This window comes from Chelon labrosus (genome assembly GCF_963514085.1).
Source record: "Chelon labrosus genome assembly, chromosome: 23".
Taxonomy (NCBI): domain Eukaryota; kingdom Metazoa; phylum Chordata; class Actinopteri; order Mugiliformes; family Mugilidae; genus Chelon; species Chelon labrosus.
Window position 1 is genome coordinate 12331586 of NC_140356.1, and position 21871 is coordinate 12353456.

At 44.7% G+C, this 21871-nt stretch overlaps 2 protein-coding genes across 2 annotated transcripts in view; one reads left to right on the top strand and one right to left on the bottom strand.

Moving 5' to 3' along the window:
• cacna2d4a (calcium channel, voltage-dependent, alpha 2/delta subunit 4a) overlaps positions 1-21871 on the bottom strand; it is a 77320-nt gene that overhangs the window by 30194 nt on the left and 25255 nt on the right. The window lies entirely within an intron of this gene.
• On the top strand, positions 6547-21084 carry lrtm2a (leucine-rich repeats and transmembrane domains 2a; the record flags this gene model as incomplete). Its single annotated transcript, XM_084573242.1, has 6 exons — positions 6547-6616; positions 17024-17253; positions 18088-18213; positions 18616-18704; positions 18814-18971; positions 20582-21084. 6 exons carry the CDS (start codon positions 6547-6549, stop codon positions 21082-21084), a joined length of 1176 nt encoding a protein of 391 aa, XP_084429368.1.

The following is a 21871-nucleotide window of genomic DNA, read 5'->3' on the forward strand; positions in this document are numbered from 1 at the left end:
TGCACATTTTTTTTTGTGCTGGTGGATGATGCTGACTTTTAGGCAAAGGTCATATAAACAAGATACACATTCATTTGAGTGTTTGAGTCTGGGGGAAAAAGCTTGCAGAACATATCTTGAAGGACATAAATGATGATAAACGTCTAAACATCCAAAACATTATATCAGGGAAGGCTACAGAAAATACAGCTTTACAGAAAATGTTTGCGTGCTCGTAGCCAAACTCCCCATGCATAATCCTTTTGACTTACAGCCGAGCTACGGTTGATGCACTGCACATCTTAAGCATATTTTTGGCACAGCTAGTGTAAATATGCCTAAAGGTACCAACCTCAGATGTAGTAAATATTACACAAGGTATTCAAAGGTTCCCATTCAGCCCCAATCATTCACAGTGATAGCAGCCAAAATGATGCAAAAAAATAAAGTTTCTGTCACTTCCTGCTTCCATGCCAACATCAGGTCTGCCTGGGTGGATTACTCAGCATGGTTTACTGTATATGCTTCTAATTTAAACGTATAAGTCCTAATTGTTATAATATTTGGAATTCAAATGTATATTCAGTGATTCGGAAACGTTATACAGCAGTGTCAGTCACGTGATGTATGGGTCCGTCTTTGGCCAGCAGAGCAAAACTCCTGCACGATCATATCAACATGAGGAAAAGCAAGATTAGGAGCAATCTATGCTTAATGACGGTATCTGTAAGTGTTCTGCTAAAACCTCCTGGTTCAATAGAGTAAAATAAGACGTCCCGTGAGCAGATTTCATACAGACTTGGTTGACAACCTGGTTGCTCACCTACAAATACACTGATTTAGGGAAAACATACCAAAAACATAACAACTTGATGATAGTTCCCTTCTTTCTCTGACCTTCACAGTACCCTATCTACTGCAATTTGAATAAATTTGAACCCGCTGCTTTTAGACAGTGTGACATAAGAGTGATTAACTTGTAATAAAGTGCACCGTGATTACATGACGACACGGTGCCTGTGATGCCTCGTTGCCGTAACGTCTACATCAGCTAACAATGAAGGGCAGTCGTCTGATTGTCTGATCCCTAACGCAGATGCGTTCTGACGCGGTTCTAGAGACAGTCACGATCACTAATTAATTATACGGTTAGTGCAGTAGTCGGGGTACGTCTGCTTGAAAACATGGAGCACCTCAGAAGAGTCAGATAGCTTTTGGGAAGCCATTCATTAAATAATGACTGATGCACTAAATTTTTTAAAGCAGGCATTCTGCATGACCCTTCAACTCCTAACTACTACATTATTGTCCAAAAAGGTAAAGAAGAGTGTTGCACAAGGAGAGGGGGTTTCTATTTGACCAAACATTTACTTCAGATTTCTTAAAGTTCACAACATTTAACTAAATGAAAATATATTGTTAATGTCTGTGTATAATGGACAGATGCATTGTATATGTGTATTGTACACTGTACGTACAATGCGTATATCTACATCTATCTAAAACAGTATATCCGTACATTTTTTTGTGCCTTTTACAGCTCTGTTTGTCAAGCTACCGGCATGTGTTCTGGTGTGTGTTATGCTGCCCCAATCTCTTCCCTCTCCTGTGTAAGAAAGCCATTAAAAATTGATTTAGGGAGCTTGGCTGCCTCTCTCCGCTTTTGTTAGCAGCCTGCACACAAACACAAGACGCACCACAACGGACACGGAAGACGGACGAACATTTATGAACACGTATGCACTAAGCCCTTTTAGACTTTTTGATCTTCTTGTGTGTTAAAAAAAAAAAAAACAGAGTCAAGGGTAAAGGGGAATGATTTGTTGATCATTTGGGGTTGCACACATTAAACACACATTGGACGCACACACACACGGCTGCCTTCACACACGGATAGTCGTCCGCTTGAGCAAAGGTGGTGGCAAATTGGGCAGAATTCCAGCCACAATGAATAAAGACTATTAGTCAAATAGGCCTGTCACACAAACCATGAAATACTTAAGTGGGCAAATCGGGCAAAGGCGTGCACACATGTGCAACACACAGACACAGACACACACACACACACTCTTATGTGGAATATATAAGGACTCAAGCCTCTTTGTCATGGTGTTTTGGTTTTCCACATGGCTCCTACATGGGGAGGAATTGATTTATGGGTGATAACCTGTTTTTGCACCAGATCAATACTAAATAAACGGTTGTGTTGCACATTATCCAGCTGTTGTGCACGTTTTGTATACCTAGCATGCTGTTGAGAGGAGATGAGTCATGATGGGAAAGTTTTACTGAGACATCGAGTCGACGTATATCTAATGCAGCTCTGTTTGCATTCCTCCAGCCACTTTGTGACAGAGAGCGATGATAGCGGCGGGGATGCATACACTAGAAATGGATTTGCTGGATCACAAAAATATGAATTTCTCAAGCACGGATGAATAAAAGGTCACCGAGCCGCTCTTCGTCTCTCTTCTACGGCGTCACCGACCTCCTCTCGTATATGAAGTGTGTAGGAGAAAACTCGAGGTGACGCAACGGAAGCTGGCACTTATCTCAGCACCCAGGTGTGTGGTTAAACTTTTAAGCAAATGCCGTTTGACTCTGCGAGAAGTCTCGGCGGCACCTTGTAGAACATAAGTGCGGCTTTAGAGCGGAAAAAAAAAAGAATAAAAACTAGGACGTATAGAGGAGAGGAGAGAGAGTAGGAGGGGAGGGGAGAGGAAGGGAGGCAGTGTCACTTGATACCCCCAACATGCACGGCACCTCTAACGCCCAAGTATTGACACGTATGCGTACATGAATGTGCATGGGTGCGCGTGGTAGATCTCGGCTGCCCCTGTGTCCAGGTCAAATTGGTAAAAAAAGCTTTCTGAGAATAGCCTGACAGGCAGACTTGCCACCACATCACTCATTTAACATGATGGGAACTGATGGGGGGAACAGTAACGTGTCTGCCGAGGTGACCTTCTGCTGCACCTCCACTACATCATTCAAGAGATCCATTTCCCTTTGCATCAGATTGGGGTAGAAATAGCTAATGCTAAGCTAACGAGATATGAAAGGGAGGCCAGTAATTGCTGTCTGAATGGACACATACAGATGACTCATTTCACGTAGCTTTTAATAACGTAACACGTTCTTTCACGCCAAACTGTTTCTCCCCCCCAAAATAAATCAAAGCAAACATACACAAAGTCATGAATCATTTGATAAGTGGCCAACACGAAAACTGAGGCAACGCTTACAGTCCCAGAGCTGGAGAAGGAATTAAAAATTGATTTCAGCGAGCCTGAAAATTGCCACGGAAGTATTTAATTTGGACGAAGAATTACGACCAAGGAAAAACAACGTTGCACCCAAAGTGTGAAGAATGCTTCGTTAATTATTGTACAGTATGCACACAAACACAAAAAGAAAGGCTGGGGCACCAACTGGGATACGAGCTGCGGCAAGGGCCCCGACAGCCAAAGATTCACTAGATGTCTATTGTAATGCCACTAAATTTAGGAACGACGCGATTCTTGTCCGAGGCTCGTTGGTAAAAACAAAGGGAATGTATCCGTAAGAGAGTTTGTTTGCTACGGTCTGACCATTATTTGCCATGGTAAAGGCAGAGACTCATGTAGTTTAGAACGTGTAAGGCTGTTTTCTGTGGCTACATATTACAGATGTTCCTGAGGCTCCTAAGGCTCTCGGTGGATAGCTAAGCTAGCTAGCTAGCTTTAGCATTTGGATGCACTGTAGCAAATTTCATGAATGAATAATATTCAAAGCAAGCTCAACAAACTTAACTCAAAAAGAAAAAAGGCACAGAGAGCTATCTCCCGTCAAAGAGCTGCAATCCCCATGACTAAACTATTGTATTATTTTTTTTTAATTAATTGGAAAACAATGGACCGTCTCCGTCTCTAGGAGTGAACTTTTTAGTCCAGGAGCGTCCTAACAGGTTAATCTGATCCTACCCATGACCACAATTTCAGTCTTGATATAAATTTAAATGAAACTAAATAAATAAATACTAGCGCAGGTTAAAATTTGAGGCAGAGAAAGGAATATTCCCCCAATTCATTTCTTTTATTTCTCATCTACGCTTCTGAATTTTTCAAATGACGCTCGTGTGCTCGTTTGAAAAGAACAACTGAAATTTCCCAGCAGAGCCTGGCTAATGTGACTTTAATCACATGCAGGAAATCCATCTGCCGAATATCCTCGCTACATGCCTCGGCTCCTTTGTCAAGGAGAGAAAGGGACCGAGCAGGGGAGAGAGACCGAACGGAGGAGAGAGATGAGAAGGAGGGAAAAAAAGGGGGGAGCTGAATATTGATGAATGAAGGCCACGAAGAAAGGGAAGACGGAAAAGCACACGACTGAACGTTGCAGGGGAGAGGAGGGAGAAAGAAAGTGTGACATGAGGAGAGATTATAGAGATGAGAGAGCAGGGAGATTAGAAGTGTTTGCAGAGTTTGCCCAGTGTGTGGCAGGTACTAATAACAATAATGATAACACAAACAGCACCACCGGGGCTCAAACACACTTCAGCACACACGCACATACACCAAAAACGGTCGAGAGGTTGTGGAGGAGAATTGTAATGTCCTCCGTGTTTACCCATTGCACTCATTTTTACATCCCCTCCCCTTCTGGCATTTCCTGCCTCGCCTATATTTTCCTTTTTATCCCTTCATCACCTCCTTTCCTCATCGTCACCCGCTCTCTTACTCCACTTACTTCCCACTGCTCTCTTCTCCTGTCTTGTCCTTTCCCCCAATTTCCATTTATAACCAGCTGTAAATAACTTACTGTCACTCTGAACAGATTGATGAGTGTTCCTTTTGGAGGTGACGGCACTCGCTGTCCCCGCTTCACTATTTGCATAGAAAGTGAGCAGATATCAATCCACACATCCTCCTGCCCTGCTGTTTCTTTTCTTAACATGCCTCTCTAAGGTGGTACAGGTGCAGATTTACATAATCGCTGCACATGAGCACAAGCACGTGCACAAACGCGCCTTCGTCTCCACTCAACCGAACGGCGGCAAAATGAATAAAAATAATAATAAAAAAAAAAGCCTGGAGTTTTCCCCCCACAAACGCAACTAACCATGGAGCAACAGCCTAATCTGATTAGTGCGATATTTCACACACTGCTGATTGGGTTTTGATGGTACTTTGGGAGAAAGGCACGTCTCGCGGCGGCACTCCTGCATGTTCAAAATTACTCTGATTGGCCCGAGGGGGGGAGCGAGTCGACAGTCAGCCACGCCGAGGCTCCTGCGAGATTTCTCCGAGACGATGATTCCCCCACTTGTAAAAAATTTATTTTCCCTGTAATGACTCGACAGTGACAAGAAGACTTCTTTTCTCAAAGCACGCGGGACATGTTTCATTACACCGCCGTGATTGGAAATGGTCATCATTTCTCAACTTGAGTTTTTAATCAAGAGAAGTGGCGTGAAGTCCATGTGTCATGTCCAGCTAATACAACACGCCAAATGCGACTAATCGCCGCCACTATTGGCTGAACACCGTGTTTTTAAGGCGGGAAACAGAGTTACTACTGCGAGCATACAACCAACTATGCCACAACATTAAAACCACTGACAGGTGAAGTGAATAGCATTGAATATCTTGTTACAATGCAATGCTCTGCTGGGAAATACTCAGCCCTGGCATGTGGATGTTAATTTAGACGTGTTGTTGTCAAGGCACTCCCGTCCCAAAGCAGCGACACTCACCACAGCAGGACAATGCGGCCTTACACACCTCAAAAACTGCTCAGGAACAGCTAAAACAAAAATCCCCAGACCCTAAACTGATCGAGTATCTGAGTAGGAAGTAATTTTAAAGGGGTGAACCTTAAATTCTCAGGGTACTCCCAAGGTTTGCCGTTAGCTTTATTTATTCAGCAGAGTTTGAGCAGCACTGTACTGTATTGCTCAAGGGTAGTTTTGCACCATCACATAAACAGATCCCTTTTCTCTGTACTCCTTCCCTCCATCTTTCCATCCGTCTCTATCCCCGTGTCTCTCTAACTTTGTCTCCCTCTCCTCCGTCAGTCTCTGTGCCAGACAGTGGCAGTGGGGGGTCTGTCTGTGTTAAAGGCAAACTGATTGTGTGAACTACCAAAGACACACACATCTATTATTCATGCCTACGAGATGCCGGGGAGGCTGTTTTGTCGTGCACGTAGTACACGCATATGGATAGAGGAAAGGTGCAAACACACGCGCAGACATGGAAATACGGTTTTAATGCATGCACGGAGGCTTTCTCGCCAAGCGCTCAAAAGACACAGCGTCCTGCTGCGCCACCTTTCACTGCTGAGTGTGCATGCATACGTGCACTCGAGTTTCCAAAACCTTGCTCTGTGACAAATTGATGTGATGCGGTCTCGGAATACGGTTTTCGGATTTAGATGTGTTTGACTCACTTGTTTTGTCTCTCTCCGTTTAGGTGATTTGGTGTAGTTTCTCACCGTCGCCGCCCTAGTGGAGGCGGCAGGCATGGCGGCTTGACCGCCCCCATAGCCCCGCCCCTCCAACAGAGGAAGGCCGCAGAGCTCTGTGTCATGCCCCCCCACGCCCAACCCCCTGGGGGCTTCGGCCATCCCTCAGCTACCATCTACTTGGCCAGACCCGGTGAGTTGAGAAAACCAAAAGGTGAAAGGAGAGAGGAATCGATATTCCTGCTCAAGTCCTGCTCTGTTTTATTCACATCTGAGCTATGCATGAAAGGAGGAACATGGTCTGTTTTGACAGCTGTTAATGTTAGCATGCCCAGAATGACTGAACACACACACACCCAGAAACACAAAGGATGAGGGCACCGAGCGAACACGTGCCAAGTCTTCCAGTGAATATATCGATACAGCGGCCAGCGGTCTACAGGATCGAAACAGATTCTGTCCTTTTGTTCTTTTTCTGCTTAATTTACCTTTCTTTCTTGTCCCATCCCATTTTCATTTCTCTTCACCTTTGTGTTTTTGTCAAAGATCTTCCTCTTTCTGTCCCTGTTCACTCCTTCCCTCTTCCTATCGCTCCTCCCTGCCTCCCAGCCACGTGCGGACCCTAATCTTTCTCTCTTTCCCCATCTCTTACCGCGGGTACGCTCAGTCAAAACAGAAATCCATCAGAAGTCGGGTGGCATAGCAACAGATAGGACAGCTGCATGCATGTGTGTATATATGTGTGTGTTGTGGATCAGACGGTGGAGTGGAGGGATCCTCCTCACTGACAGATTCCAGACACTTCTTCGGCTAATAGGCAAACATGAGAGCGTTCCTTCTATCTTTTGTTTTGCATCTGATATGATGCACACAAACACATGTTGCGCTCTCTGCAGGAAATTAATGGTTTAACAAAAAAAAAAAAAAAAGGAGATCTTCCTGTTGGAGAGGTATTATTGTTTCTAGAGGTGTCTGGCAAAAACGCCCCCACAAATGCTGTGTAACACTGGGGACACTAAATAACAGGGCAACACTATCTGTCAGAACCTCCACACACCCACACAGAACCTCTAAGTCGATAGATATACCTCCCTCTGGGTTGCTCAGCTTCTCTGTGTCTCCGTCTCTTCATTTACCTCTCCGCTACCTTTTCTCCAGCCTTCCTCTCCATCTCTGAATTGAATTCAAGTCAATTTATCTGTCTCAACTTTATTACCGCGCTTGTTATGGAGAGTAATGCTTAAGCTTTTCAGGAACAGGAATTCATCAGTCATTAAAAACGCTCTCCTTCACCTTCACACTGCCTCATCCTTGCAGTTGCATCGTTATCGGATGTGGCGCAATGTGCCAACGCTTAAACAGTCTCCCTCTCGGTTTAAATCAACGCATTTTATTGGCGCAAAATGGATATTGTCAAACGTTTTTGCAACAGCTGTTTTCTTAGGTTGCTTTTTCAGCTTCTTTCTGTGTTTCTGTGACAAAGCCAAGACGCTCTCTGATCTCTGGCTGCTACTCCACGCAAGCTGTCACAGACAAACATACCGGCAGATGCATAGTAAAAGAGTAGAAAGGAGTAAGCATCTGTCAGATTACTACAGCACTGACAATCCAATCATCAAGGATGTGCTTAAGCAAAAGTTTATATGGAATAACATAACCCTGACCGATGAAATGTTACAAAACTGTGCAAGATGCATGTGAGGGGAAAAGATAAGTGGAGCTAGCGTCGGCCATATTTCCAACTAACGTCAGAACAAATGTGACGGATGACAGAGCAATATGACGTTTTATGAAAGGTAGCAGATGTTTTATGGGTGTTTTTGAGCAATGTTGTAAATGTTGTTGTGCTGAATGATCAATAAATGCATTTGTATTCAGTATTTCTTTTTCGCATAAATTATTTATTATCTAAAACACAAATTTTAGTTTTTATCAGTGCTTCATAGATCAGTTCATTATTAAAACATGCACCAATCAGCCATAACATTATGACCAATTACAGGCACCTGCCAGTCATTGGGTCAAGGAAACATTTTGTCCTCAAAGTTGATGTGTTTGAAGTAGGAGAAATGAACAAGCGGAAGCAACATATTTGTGATCGCTAGATGACTGGGTCATAGCATCTGCAAAACTGCAGCTCTTTTGGGGCGTTCCCAGTCTGCAGTGGTCAGTATCTGTTAAAAGTTACCCAAGGAAGGAAAAGAGGTGAACCAGAGACATGTGATGGACGCACGAGGGGCAGAAAAAGTTGGTTAATTCTAGTGGTTTTGACAGGAATATGTCTATGGGGGTGTACTTGGTCTGCAACGATGTTCAAGTGGTGGTACATGTCAAAGTTATATCCAGATAAATGCTAGTGTTTCCCAGAGGAACATGTCGTGGTAATGAGATCATCAACACTTCATCGGTTGGTGGTTTTAAAGTTGTGGCGGGCTGGTGTTTACACTTATCCCTGCTCCGCACACATTTATATTCATCCATCAATTCTGCAGCTACATGTGTAGATGTGGGTCCACATTCTCTGCAGGTCTTTTTCAAACATTTCTATTCAAAGGTCTCTCCTTTTAAAGGGAGAATTTCCGGATATCATGGCATCAAAAAAAAAAAAGAAAAAAGAAAATAGAGGTGGAGAGTATAAAATGTGAGTGACACCAAGAGTAAAAGGGAGGAAGCAAGAAGAACAAAAAGATGGGAACAGTGGGGAGTAGAGGGGAGGAGGAAGAGAGATGTGAGATCAAAGAGGCGCACTGAAAGAGAGGAGACGGTGAAGAAAGGATAGGAGGAAAGAGGAGAGGTGAGAGAGGAGGAGAACAGAGGGGTAATATGAGCAGCACAGAGAAAATATGACGCCTCCGGTTCATATACACAAACATACTATGCAGTCGTCTGCGTATGTGTTAATGCGCCTTGCCGCAGCCCCAAACATAGCCCTTTAAATGATCACATAGCTGCTAACTGATAGAGAGAGAGTGAAAGAGGTGATGATTTGGCTTTGAATAGTATAACATCGACCGAGACAGTAATATTTGGTTTGAAATGAGGCCATAACATAAGCCTAATGGACAGAAAACTAATTTTTGGTCCTGGAACAGCAGCAGCAGCTATCAGGTTGTTAAAGTGACTGATTAACAAGTGATTAGTTTGCATACAAAAGATGAGTTCACCGTTCGACACGTGGCCAGGAAGTAGTCGGATTTTAACTCTTTAAGGTCTGTGGTCAGCTGAGAGAGGGTAGTAACAAGTAGCTTGGGACACTTTTCAACTCTTCTGGGATGTTGGGTTTGGCATAAATCCACAGCACTGCGACACTGTCTGCAGCATTAGGTTTGGAGTGGAGCCTGATCCCTTCACATAGTGTTATATGAGACGCGGAATTAAACAGAAACTGGAATGACAGCTTGTTAGCGAACCATCCAGAGCATCTGGCAGATTCAAGTGTGTAATCAATAGCTATTTGTGCAATGAGATTGACAGTTATTTTGAGACACGGGGGATGAAACGTACAGATAGTAATAGAAACGAAGGAGCGCAAATGGTTTGACAGCATTGTTCCCTTTTTTGTAAAAAACTGTGCTGACTTCGAGCTATATTTTTTTGTAAGCAGATTTATTCTACTGTACCTTTCTAGGATTGCAGAAATGTTATCATATGCCAGCAGGGCACTGTGGATTTGACCCCTGAACTGCTTACAGGCTGTGGCTTGTATGTCAGTGATCTAGGAATTAAAATACAACCTCCCATGGTGGTGATTTGATGTCAGCTTGGTTGTCACGTCATGAGGGAATAAGAAGATTTGTTCTGCGGCAGTGACCTTGAACTACCTCCATCGGCAAATACCTGCCAGGGGCAGGACGCCAGGGGTTACTTCCCCTTCTGTTTTGACCACTGTACAGTTTGGTGCAAGTACAACAGGAATGCACCAGATGAAACACACAAATACATGGTCCTGGCCCACTTTCAAAGGACGTTGGCAGGGATAAATCTGGATAATCCCCTGCACCACAAACACCACGACTCCAGTACAACCCTCCACGAAATGAAACTGACACAGTATTACGCTCACAGCATAGTCCAGCATGGACTGAGATCGAGGCTGATAAGCTATAATGATCACGGAAAAGCCTACCCCTGACAGAAAATAGTACTTTACCCACTAAGTAATCATAGATAATGGTTGATAATGGTCCTGGATAATATATCCTTTTGAGATATGCTCATTTTTGTCTTAGTGAACACTCGACGCACCTCTAAAGAGGGCACGCAATTAGCGAGATATGAGATCTCTAACACTTTACAACTAAGTCTATTTTCAGGATAAGGGCTTGTACTTCACACCTATCTATCTATATATATATATATATATATATATATATATATATACACACACCAAGATCTTACGGACACTGCCAGCAGTTTGGAACACATATACTCAGTTTGGTTAGGTACACTACTGGTTGCCAAAATAATAGAATTCATGAAGACTATTATATTAGAATGCATTTGTTTTGTAAAACAACAAAATAAGCTGTAAACTCCAGAAAGCACATGTGTGCAATGTGCACAGCGTCCTTCAGTTTCTTTCCAAATGCTAAATGTATTCAGCCTTGGACTGAGGCCCTGTTGTGTGGCCAATACAACGCGCTGCAAAGACATTGTGTTACAGCGAAATGTGTAGCAGCTCCGGAGGTGCTCAAAACCGCCCTGAAATTGCGCTTTACTGATCATTTGTTTCTCATCGCCTCCTCTGCCTTTATCTCCGTCTTTGTCTCACCTGTCACTCCGGCTAATTAATAGCCGCTATCACGGAAAGAAATGTCACTGCATGTCACACACTCCCATGGGCCGCACAAGTGTGTGTGTGCGTGCGTGTGCGTCGCGACAAATTGATACAAATAGCATGAATTAGAGAGGAAGATCAGCCTACACATTATCCACTCACCGCTCCGAGTCAAAATAATGATTCTGTCTTAACCGATGCAGAATTCATCACAGGAGAAATGGACAGGGGTGAGACGGAGGAAGACAGAAGGGAAGAAGAGAGAGGGTAAACAAAGAGGAGGAAGAAAGAAATGCGCAGAGATAATTGGAGGTAATCCCAGAGGGAGAAGAGGCAGAAATAAATAAATAAATAAAATAAGATTCTAGAGAACGCTCTCTTCCTCATCACACTGTCAGCTGGTGTACAGCCATAAACCCTTACACCCTGTTCCTGCTTATCCTTAGCTGCTGCATATTTGTCAGCGTGTGTTATGCATGTGTGTGTCTCTGTGTGTGTGTGTGCGACCATGACTTCCCGTGTGTGTTTAAGAGATTATGCATGGCCGTCAGGTGGAAAGGTTGCGGGCGTGACAGAAAACAGATAGCGCAGGTTAAGCGATGATAAGGGTTTAACGCGAGCCACAAACTTCTCGCACATCTTGCCTCCCTCCCGCTCTCCTTAACGTCGCCTGTGGTTGCTACGGTAACGTTATGACATTACGACGAGACCTTGATATCGTCCGGCACGCTCGTATGCACGACGTATTATATCCTTTGAATTGAGAAGAGAGAAACAGAGAAGTGCAAAGGGACACTTGTGTGTGGAGAGAAATTCAAGCACATGAGCATTTGAAGCGAACACACACACACACACACTTCTCTGTCTATTTTCTATCTGCTAAGTAAATAAGGTCTTGGGTTACAGTGGAGTTTAGACGTGTAACAACCCTCTGACAAATTGCTCAGACACTGCTGCTGCAAGGAAAACAGGCTATATGTGCTGAAATGCATTGAACACATACTGTGTATATAGCTATAATAGCTATATATATATATATATATATATAATATTTGCAGTCCACATTGCTTGTTTTGTCTGCTGACATGCTTTCAAATTGTCTTGATGAGGACACTTGGAGGTTGCCGGATCCACGTCAGCTATAATGTTGCACGGGGTGCCGTGTCAGGGAGCGGGAGTCAAAATCCAAACCTCGTGCTGTAAAAGCAGCAGGGTGTAAAACATTAAAGAGTTAAGAGACGCAGGCCCCGGCGCGAGCCTGCCGCGTGGAGGACAGCTGGCCGTCCTCGTAACAAGATAGCGTCCGAGTCTGTCGCCCGCATGGAAAACAGCATGGCCCCCCGGTAACATGCGACTAGGCTCGGTAACAGAAGTGCCCTTGGTGGTGACATCATAGCTGGGTCCAGTGTCACCCAGGGCCCCTCCCTCCTCCCCCGGATATAAACTTACAGACAGATGAGGTCCCGGAGGTGACGAGAGGCGTCGCCTTGGAGACACTGTCAAACATCGAAAGGTTCTTGGGATAACAAGGCTCATTAGATACCAGGGTTACTTTAATGTAGTTTAGTCTTTTAGCTACATAAAAGTGAAATAATATTAAATTTATTCACTTTGAACAGATCTAAATAGTCAGGAAGTATTGGCTAGTGCAAACATACACTAACAGCATTTACAAAATAGGTTCATTCATTCATCTTCTGTAACTGCTTGTCCTGTGAAGGGTCACAGGGGGGCTGGAGCCTAACCCAGCTGTCATCGGGCGAGAGGCGGGGTACACCATGGACAGGTCGCCAGTCTATCGTAGTGCTAACCACGACGCCACTGTGACGCCCACAAAATATAGGCTGTTTTATCAAATCCCTTAGCGTCAACATACTATTACACAAAAAGCTTCTTATATGAGACAGTCTGCAGGAGCTTTAATAATTCAGCTTGGACTTTTTTTTTTTAATCTAACTCTGTATATTGTTCATTCTGGTTGGACTGTAAAATTTTCATGACTGTCACTACTGACAACTTAGACGGGGATGCTGGAGTCTGATGAGTAATACTCCTCTAAAAGTCTCGCTTCGATCGAACAGAGACGTCTTGCTGCATTTTAATGCCGTGTCTTGGTTTGTTTCCCCTCTGCTGAGAGCATCGCCAGCCTACATTTGCCCAAAACGTCCGCAATTTTTATGGCATGTGTTTGGGAATTCTTATAAAAGATTCAGCCTGGAGTCTGTTTGGACTGAATTACACTGCACAGAACCACTTAAAGCCTATCTGGACTGAACCCCGCGTATCTTCCTCTCAGCGTGGCAGAACATTTTCCTTCTGGTTTGGCTGCGCAGAGCGCTACATCAGAGAGGATTTGGAGCAGCTAAAATAATCCGAAAACAACAACCACCACCTCCACGAGAGCGGCTAAAACCACTCATAAATGTTGGAAGATCTGCTTCGGCTCTGGGGGAGGAACGTAGCGGAAGCGGGTGTTATAATGTACAGTAGTAGAGAGGTAGAAAAGAAAAGAGGGGTAGTTTTCAGCCGGAAGGAAAGACAGATTGCAACAGAGACAGAGGAATTGCACAAAGGCATCAACAACTTTAAATTTGACATTATATGAGAGGAAAGCGGGAAAATAAACACTATTTCTCTCTCGTTATTTCCCTCTTCCACTCTCTCTCTGTTGTGTAACAGTGCTTCTACCTGGGAGCTACATTGTCGTCACAAATCTCCTGCGCTACAGTACCTTTTCAAACAGCTCCAACCGCTTATGAGACAATTCACAGCCGCCGTGCACCGAAACCCCTCTAGACACCCCTGAAGAATTTCCATTACAAACTGGGACATCTCAGGACGTTCCTGTGACACTTACAAATCTCTCCAGCGAGGTTAGTTTTTTCCTAGAGATTAGGATTATACGCAACGATGGAGAGGAGAGGATAACAGCGGGAGTTCACACACACACACACACACACACAGTGGTGTTTCGTGCGAGGTCACAGCCTCTGCTTTCTTAATCTTTTTCGGATCAGAATGTAAAATGGGGCAGCGTCCTGGTTGAGGAAGGTCATGTTCCGTCTGGCAGGGGAAACGTCTGAGAAACGATGCTATTTCTAGGCCCTTGAAATCTGTGTCTTCTCAGAATTACACAATGTCCAGCAGTTTCAAGGGTGTTATGTGATAGAAATGGGAAAGTGGAGTAGATTTCAGCATAAGTTTTCATTTTTTTCAATTGCTAATTAAACAAAAAATACTTGAAACAGAAGCCTAAGGCTAAGATACAGTGTTTTCAATCAAAGTCTTCCTTTGAAAGAAGAGCCCACTTCTGAAATGACATTGTGTCTGTGCGTTAATATTGTAGCTTAACACAAAGACTGAAAACATGAGGAAACTGCAAGCCTACTACTGCCTTAAAAGATGTCAAACCGGCAGCAACGAACAACCGGAAGCAAAGGTGTTCAGATGTTCTGTACCTGCAAGACAGGAAATACCTCTTCCTAGCAGCAGGTGGCAGTGGTCTCTATATGTCATTCACAAGGGGAAACTGGAACAGCCACTATTAGCTTGGAGGCTAGGAAGCTAGGAAGAGCTACAAATTGTTGTACAGGGCTGGCCTGATCCCAATCTTACTGATATGTCCGTCTCTAGTTCGTTCATTCTAGATGATCATGTCGTCGTGGAAATATTTTGTGGATTTGAATGTCCAGATGAGACAAAGATCTGAACTTCTGAGACTTGCATTTCTCTTCTAGTGCACTGGTTTGCCAACGTGATTCTGCCACAAATTCAACGTGCTGAACGGGCTGCAAAGTTGCCGACAGGGGTCCGACTAGTGCCAACGCTGCGGGACAGTCCAAAGAAAACTAGAGCCGACTAGACACCGACACCGACAAATGAGCAACCACTGGCTGGATGCACCACCGCCTTTAATTAAGTCGGCTAATTTGTCTGCATAAACTGGTCAGGCTGAATAAGGAAAAACATCAGTGAACATCAGCAAGAATCTACGCCATCAATTTATCTGACTGTCCGGTTTAAAATATTTTGATATATTACAATAGGACCATGTAAATGTGTCAATTAATGATGCATGGATTCTATTTAGCTGCTTCAGATTCAGGCTCATGGCTCTGCTGACACCGTCATGATTTATTACTAGTTTCACAAGTTTGCACTGTGGAAAAAGAAACTTATTTTCCACTTAGAATCGATATAAATTTGTGATTGTGCTGGATAAGCGCCTATCATTGAGCCATCCGTAAATAACTCTAAATAACTTCATATTTAATTGGGTTTACAGTCAATTTATAACCAGCTTAAAGGGGATGAAACAATATTTCGCGGGGATACATAAAACATCTTCTCGCTGCATCACAACAAACTTTGCATTCAATCAGTAATGAGATACAGAACCCCCCTGAACAATGATGTGACTTTCACTGCGCTCGTGTTTTTTTGGCCAGTAAAGGGTCGTTTCATTGAGTTTCATCACATTCAGAGCCAATACGCGTGGCGAAAGGGAATGAAGTCTTGATTGTGTGTGTGTGTGTGAGAGAGAGGAAATTAAAAAGAAAGCAAATGAAGAGAAAAGCAGATGGACAAACAGAGAGAGAAATTACAACAACCAGGGAGCGGGCGAGACACAGTGTGACAAAAGGCGGCCACACGCTGAGAAATAGATGCTAATAATATGCAGATGATGCAAGCGGGGAAATGTGCTGGAGGAGCTGCTGAAGAGTGTTGTCAGGATGTGGGAAAAAGTGCTGCGTCCGTGTCTGGAGTTTAGACTAGAGTAGTTTTCTTAATATTACGCTTTGTTGCTGCTTAACGCACACACACACCCACACAAAAAGCGTATTTCCGAGTCGTGCTGATAAGTTATTGGATGGAAACAAAGTCAGCCACTGTAACGAGACACTGAGGGAATACAGAGCAGCGCTGAGAGACTTGAAGTGAAAGGGAATGAGAAAGATAAAGAGACTCGAGTGGGAGAGCGACAGAGACGGAGAGAGAAGGGGCAGACAGATGTAGGTTGATGCAGACGGAGAAACGAGAATGAATGAAAGGATGCGAAACAAAGCGAAGGAGCAAAAAGTAAAGGATGAAACAGCGCAGGGAAACAAACGGGAGGGATGAAACCAGGGATAATGAGGAAACAAATGCAAAATAAAACAGATGGGAGCTCCCGTACGACGTGTCTCTAAGGAAAGAAACTATTTCGAGATGCACAAAAGACAGAGAGAAAACAGTGAACACACTCGTTCATAAATACACAAGTATAGATTTTCGTCTTTGGGACGATCCAGAAACCAGGGCTGCTATGAAAACAGCAACCACACGCAGGTTAACAGTTAATGTAGTGAGTAGTCTGAGCCATTTGCACCATTTCTCAGTTTTCACAGCAGACGTCTTCTAATCAGACAAACGGTGAAGAATCAGATTCTCTGTGCACCTTCTTGAGGTTTGAACATGCATGAAAACAGGTCACAAAACTGTGTAAATGAAAAGTTCCTGCGCAGTTCCAGCATTTAAATACCAAAGCTAAACCACCTCGGGGATAGGAAGGATGTATATTTGAGCTGTGCTGCTGTTTCCTCTCAGTGGGTTTGCACGAATCTGGGTATCTTTGCATCTTTTACTCCACTTCTGATTTCCTAATTCCATCTTTTCTAACCTTGACCTCTGAAATAAATTGACAGAATGAGAGACTATTTCACGGGCATGCTAATTCTTTGACTTAGTTTCTATTAATGTTCTGTTTTACACATCATTGAAGTGATAATGCTCTGGAAAAATTAAATAACCACGTTCCTTCTCCTCTCGTCCTCTCTCCTCCAGTTTTCCTCTGCGTCCTCTGCCTCCTGGCTGCGGTGCTGCCGCCGGCCTCCTCCTGCCCTCCTCCCTGCCTCTGCTCCTCAGACAGCCTAGTGGTGGACTGCGGGGGCCGGGGTCTCTCCTCCCTGCCTCCCTTACACCTCCTGCCTCCGGGGAGCCGCTCCCTCCTGCTAACCAACAACAAGCTGGCCTCGCTGGGAGCCTCCGCCTTCGCTAACCTCTCCTCACTGGAGGTCTGTGGCCTGTTGTTTTATTGTCGCCAGTGAAATTTTTGCAGTCGCTCATCATGGGAGAGTTTTGTTACCCACATGCTGAAGTCCCGCCCCAGGACAATAAATAATACTGTTTGGGTGAATCTTATATTGAGCAAACTGCAGACAACCTCTTCTCGCAGTCTGAAAAGTTAAGAAAAGTTGACATTTTCAGGGTCTTGAAGGCCACTCAGCACTTTTATATTGTGTGCCAAGCCGAGGCTACTTGGTATTAAAAATCCTGCAGCAAGAAATGATGGATAGTTCCTGCGCGGTATACGCAACCTCATTAATTATAGTATCTGGCTGGTCTTTACTTCCAATATTAAATACCACTACTGTCAGATTAAATGTATTGAGTGTATTCTCTGCCAATCTGGGATCCCATCAACTCTTATTCGATTACTTAGCCTCGGGGACAAAGGCCAGTGTTTGAAGGCGTCCAGTGGATGTTCGGATGACATACCCAAAACTGTCTGGTCAATGTCAATCAGGTTATATACGAAAACCAGAAAGCTTCTGACAGAAAAGTCTTGTCCCTTGCCTACAGGCTACGCATAATCACTTATATAGATGAATCCATTGGCAACACTTACAATAAGATTTAAATGGGTAATCTATGAGGATTTCCACATCTACCATCTACTTACCAAAGGGCTCTCTGCGTCTCAAATGAGGTGCCAATTTAAGGTATTAATGTAGTTTTTTTTTGCAAGGTGTTATGCCGTCTCTGCAAGTCTTTTTCCATGGGGACATCTGCCAAATGTCTAAAATGAAAATCTGTGTGTAATTGAAAATGGAATCTGTGTACTCCAGGAGCTGGACCTCTCTAATAACTACCTGGACAATCTACCAGCTGGGTTATTCAGGGACATGTCCAACTTGACGAGGCTGACTCTGCACAACAACTCTCTAACAGTAATGGACAGAGAACTCTTCCAGGTACGTTAACAGGCTCTCAGGGACCTAAAAAACTTCACGGTGGACCCTTATTTATCGGATGAACCACTCCATCTAAATACTCCGTGAATAAACAATGACGCTGTGTCAGCTCCTGGATTAGGATCTGTTTATAGAGCCAAAATCAGGAGATACACTGACATGACTGGGCTTCCGTCCAGGTCGTAAATTAGTAATAAGCCATTTGCACAACACTTTCATCCGCTTCTATCTGAACCAAAACAGTCAGTAGGACAAACTTGCGTCATGTCGTCACTGAAGATTCGTCCATCAAGTCGTTTTAACTGTGCCACATGGCAACATTGAGAAAAGATGCTGGATTTTCACTGAAAGCTAACGGTACAGTATCATACCAACAACGACCTGGTTTCGATTTGTCTACAGGGTTTGGGTGGTCTTCAGAGACTGGACTTGTCATTGAACGGTCTGTCCTCAGTTCCTCTGGGTGTACTGGACGAGCTGCAGAGCCTCAGGTAGAAACACTCGGACATGATTTATTAATGCTCCCTATGCCCCTATCATCCCGATACAATTATACTTACTGTTATCTCTTTTGATTATCATTATCATTATTATTCCCAGGTGGCTGTCTCTAGCGGGTAATAGGCTTCACGGTTTGGAAAGGGCAGCGTTTGAGCCGCTGGCCAACCTGCAACATCTGGAACTGGGACACAATCCCTGGGAATGTGACTGCAACCTCCGTGATTTCAAACACTGGATGGAGTGGCTGCTGTACAGAGGTGAATGCTTGATTTATGCTACAAGAACTTCAAACGGGTGTGCTTGAATAAAGTCGGGGGAAAGAGGGCAAAGGAGTCATGAAAGGTTGGGCAGAAACTACAGAATACTACCTCAGACATTGTGTAGGTCTCCCTTGTGCCTCCAAATCATATGTGATTCATCAGAGAATGGGCATGGGTCTTCTGAGTGTGTCCTGTGGTGGGCCTTTAGGTGGGTTGAGTGAAGGGGCCTCTGTGGATCAGGCTTGTTGATCAGTTTGTGATATAGTCATGTTGAGTTCTTCCTAAACCGTTTTTCTGGATGTGGCTGGCTGCATCCTGCTGGGGATGGCTGCTGCCATCAAGGAGTGTCATTGCTATGGGGTAGGGGTGCCTCGTCTGGTCTAGGTGGGTGCTACATGTCTAAGTAACATCCACACGAATGAATGCCAGGTCCAAAAGTTTCTCAGCAGAACATTGAATCGTCACAACATGATCAGTGTTATTTACTTTACCCGTAATGTTGTGGCTGATCGGTGTAGATGTGACGAGGTGTCTGCTTCCATCTGAGCATGCCTGAGCTTCTAGCTACATAATGCAAGCGCATCGGCGTATGAAAGCACACTACTGCGCTCTTTGTGTGTTTTTATGTACTGTATCCACGTGTCTCTGCGGGCTGTTAGAACATCAGATAACCACAGCTGCTCTCCGCTGCTCTCATCATGTGTAAAAAATCTACATTCACCTCAGCGCCTTAGGCCTCAGCTGCCCCGCTAATGAAGCATCCCTCTTCTCTTTTCTGCTCCATTCTCTTCTCCGCTTCATTCTGCTCTCTGCTGCCTTCGCCGGGCTCCCCTCCAGCTCAGTTCAACGCGCTTCAGACGGAAGACCGACACGCGGCGGACGTGATAATTTAATAGTCATCAGAGCAGCAGCGAAAATTACATTTCATGACGTGAAATCGCGGCAGAAACTGTTAAAAGCGCGGATGATGCACAATGTGTGCTGCAGAAAGCAAGACAAAGCACAGAACAAGTGTGCAAAGCTCACAGTCTGTGTTGACTCCTATCTGCTCCAAGCCTTTCCAAGCGCACACAGTTGTAATATTTGGAAAGAGATCCGTGTTTGTGGAGGGAATTCTTGTGTCTCGCGCGGACATAAAAGCATCTGGGGGCTAAATACGGCTTCCCGTTCTGTCTTTTATTATTATACCTTCTCATTGCATGTGAGGGCGCAGATCAATGGCGACCTTGAGAGGAGTACTATGTTGGGAGACACATGCAGCATGTGATGAAAACAAAGCAGATCCCCCACCCTCCTGCCGCCTGTGGGAATTAGTGACTCAGATATTTCTCTCTTCCACACACACTAGAGCTGTGCTGAAGCTAGGCATGTCATCACATGAATTATAGAAGGGCTTAGTTGAGGCTATCTCCAACTTAGAGTACAGGGTACAGCAAACTGTGTGCGTGTTAAGTGATGTATGACTCATCCTAGTGTTGGCACAACCAGCCCCCTTTCTGTCTTTTCCTCTCTTTCAGTTAATTGGTAGTGCTTTACAGGCATAAGGCATTTCACAAATGACCTCTCCCTGTCCTCCTGTCTCCGCGCCCCTTTCTTTCTCCCTTCAGGGGGGAAGGTGGACGCTGTGGAGTGCACGCTGCCGAAGGATCTGCGTGGGCGAGACATCCGCGGCGTTCCGGTGGAAATGTTCAACTACTGCCTTCAACTCGAAGACGAGAACGGAGGAGCAGAGGGTTCTCGCTCTGGACAAGGAGGCGGCCCTCCCTGCAGCAGGAATGCTCTTAATCCCACACCGGTTTCCGAGAGCGGCGGCAACACCGGCGACGACTCCTCTTCAAACAACGGAGGAGGCGGGGAGGCGGCATCGGAGTGCGTGCGCGCCCGCTACCGGCCCGTGAGCGTGCGCCGCGCCATCGGCACGGTGGTAATTGCCGGCGTGGTGTGCGGCATCGTCTGCATCATGATGGTTGCCGCGGCGGCCTACGGCTGCATCTACGCCTCCCTGATGGCCAAGTACCAGAGAGAGCTGAAGAAGAGGCAGCCGCTGATGGGTGACGGAGAGGCTGATGGGGAGGACAGGGAGGAGAAACAGATCTCCTCTGTGGCCTAAAAGAGTGACGGCACGGGGGAGGGTTGGCACGTCAAAGGGTGAAGGCTGGTGGGGGTGAAAATTAAAAGGGCTCAAAGAGGAGAGAGATGGAAGAGCTTGTTTTATACACACAGTTATAGTATCTCTCCCTCTGACTCTCAAACTGACACCTCTCTCCCACTTTTTGTCTTCCTTTCCTCGTCCTTTTTCTATTTTTAACCTTCTCCCTCTCTGTCCCTCTCTCCTCACACACACCTTATCTGCTCCCTGATTTTCTCTTCCATTTGGACCCATTCTCACTGCAGCATTTGTAACCAATCATCCTTCCACCTACTGCTGCTGAATTTACCGCTATATTGGCTGAGACAATTTGGTACTCTCTCTAGTCTGGTATGAAACATATCATTTAAACTGTTACAGGACACTCAAGGTGGATGGCCAGTCAGTATTTGTAAACCTAGATGGAAATTTCAGGGATTCATAGCATGTATGGTGTTGACTGGACCAACAATCACCACAATGAGATGGATTTGTGGTATCGAATAGTGCCTGTTTTATTTGCATTATTCTCCTTCTCCAAAGCCAATAGTTCCTCCAAGAAACCAGAACCAGAACCCCAGCCCACCCTCTCCCGGCCTAATCCTCCTCTGATGTTCCCTTGAATCTTTCCTGACCCCAGGAAATTACAGATGATGAGAAATTTGGAGGAAACAAAGGGAAACTTGATGTAAAATCGCTCATTTTTTAACTCTCAAAGCCTCTCTACTTCTTTGTCGCAGGGAAAATACGAAAGAAAGATCAAGTGTTG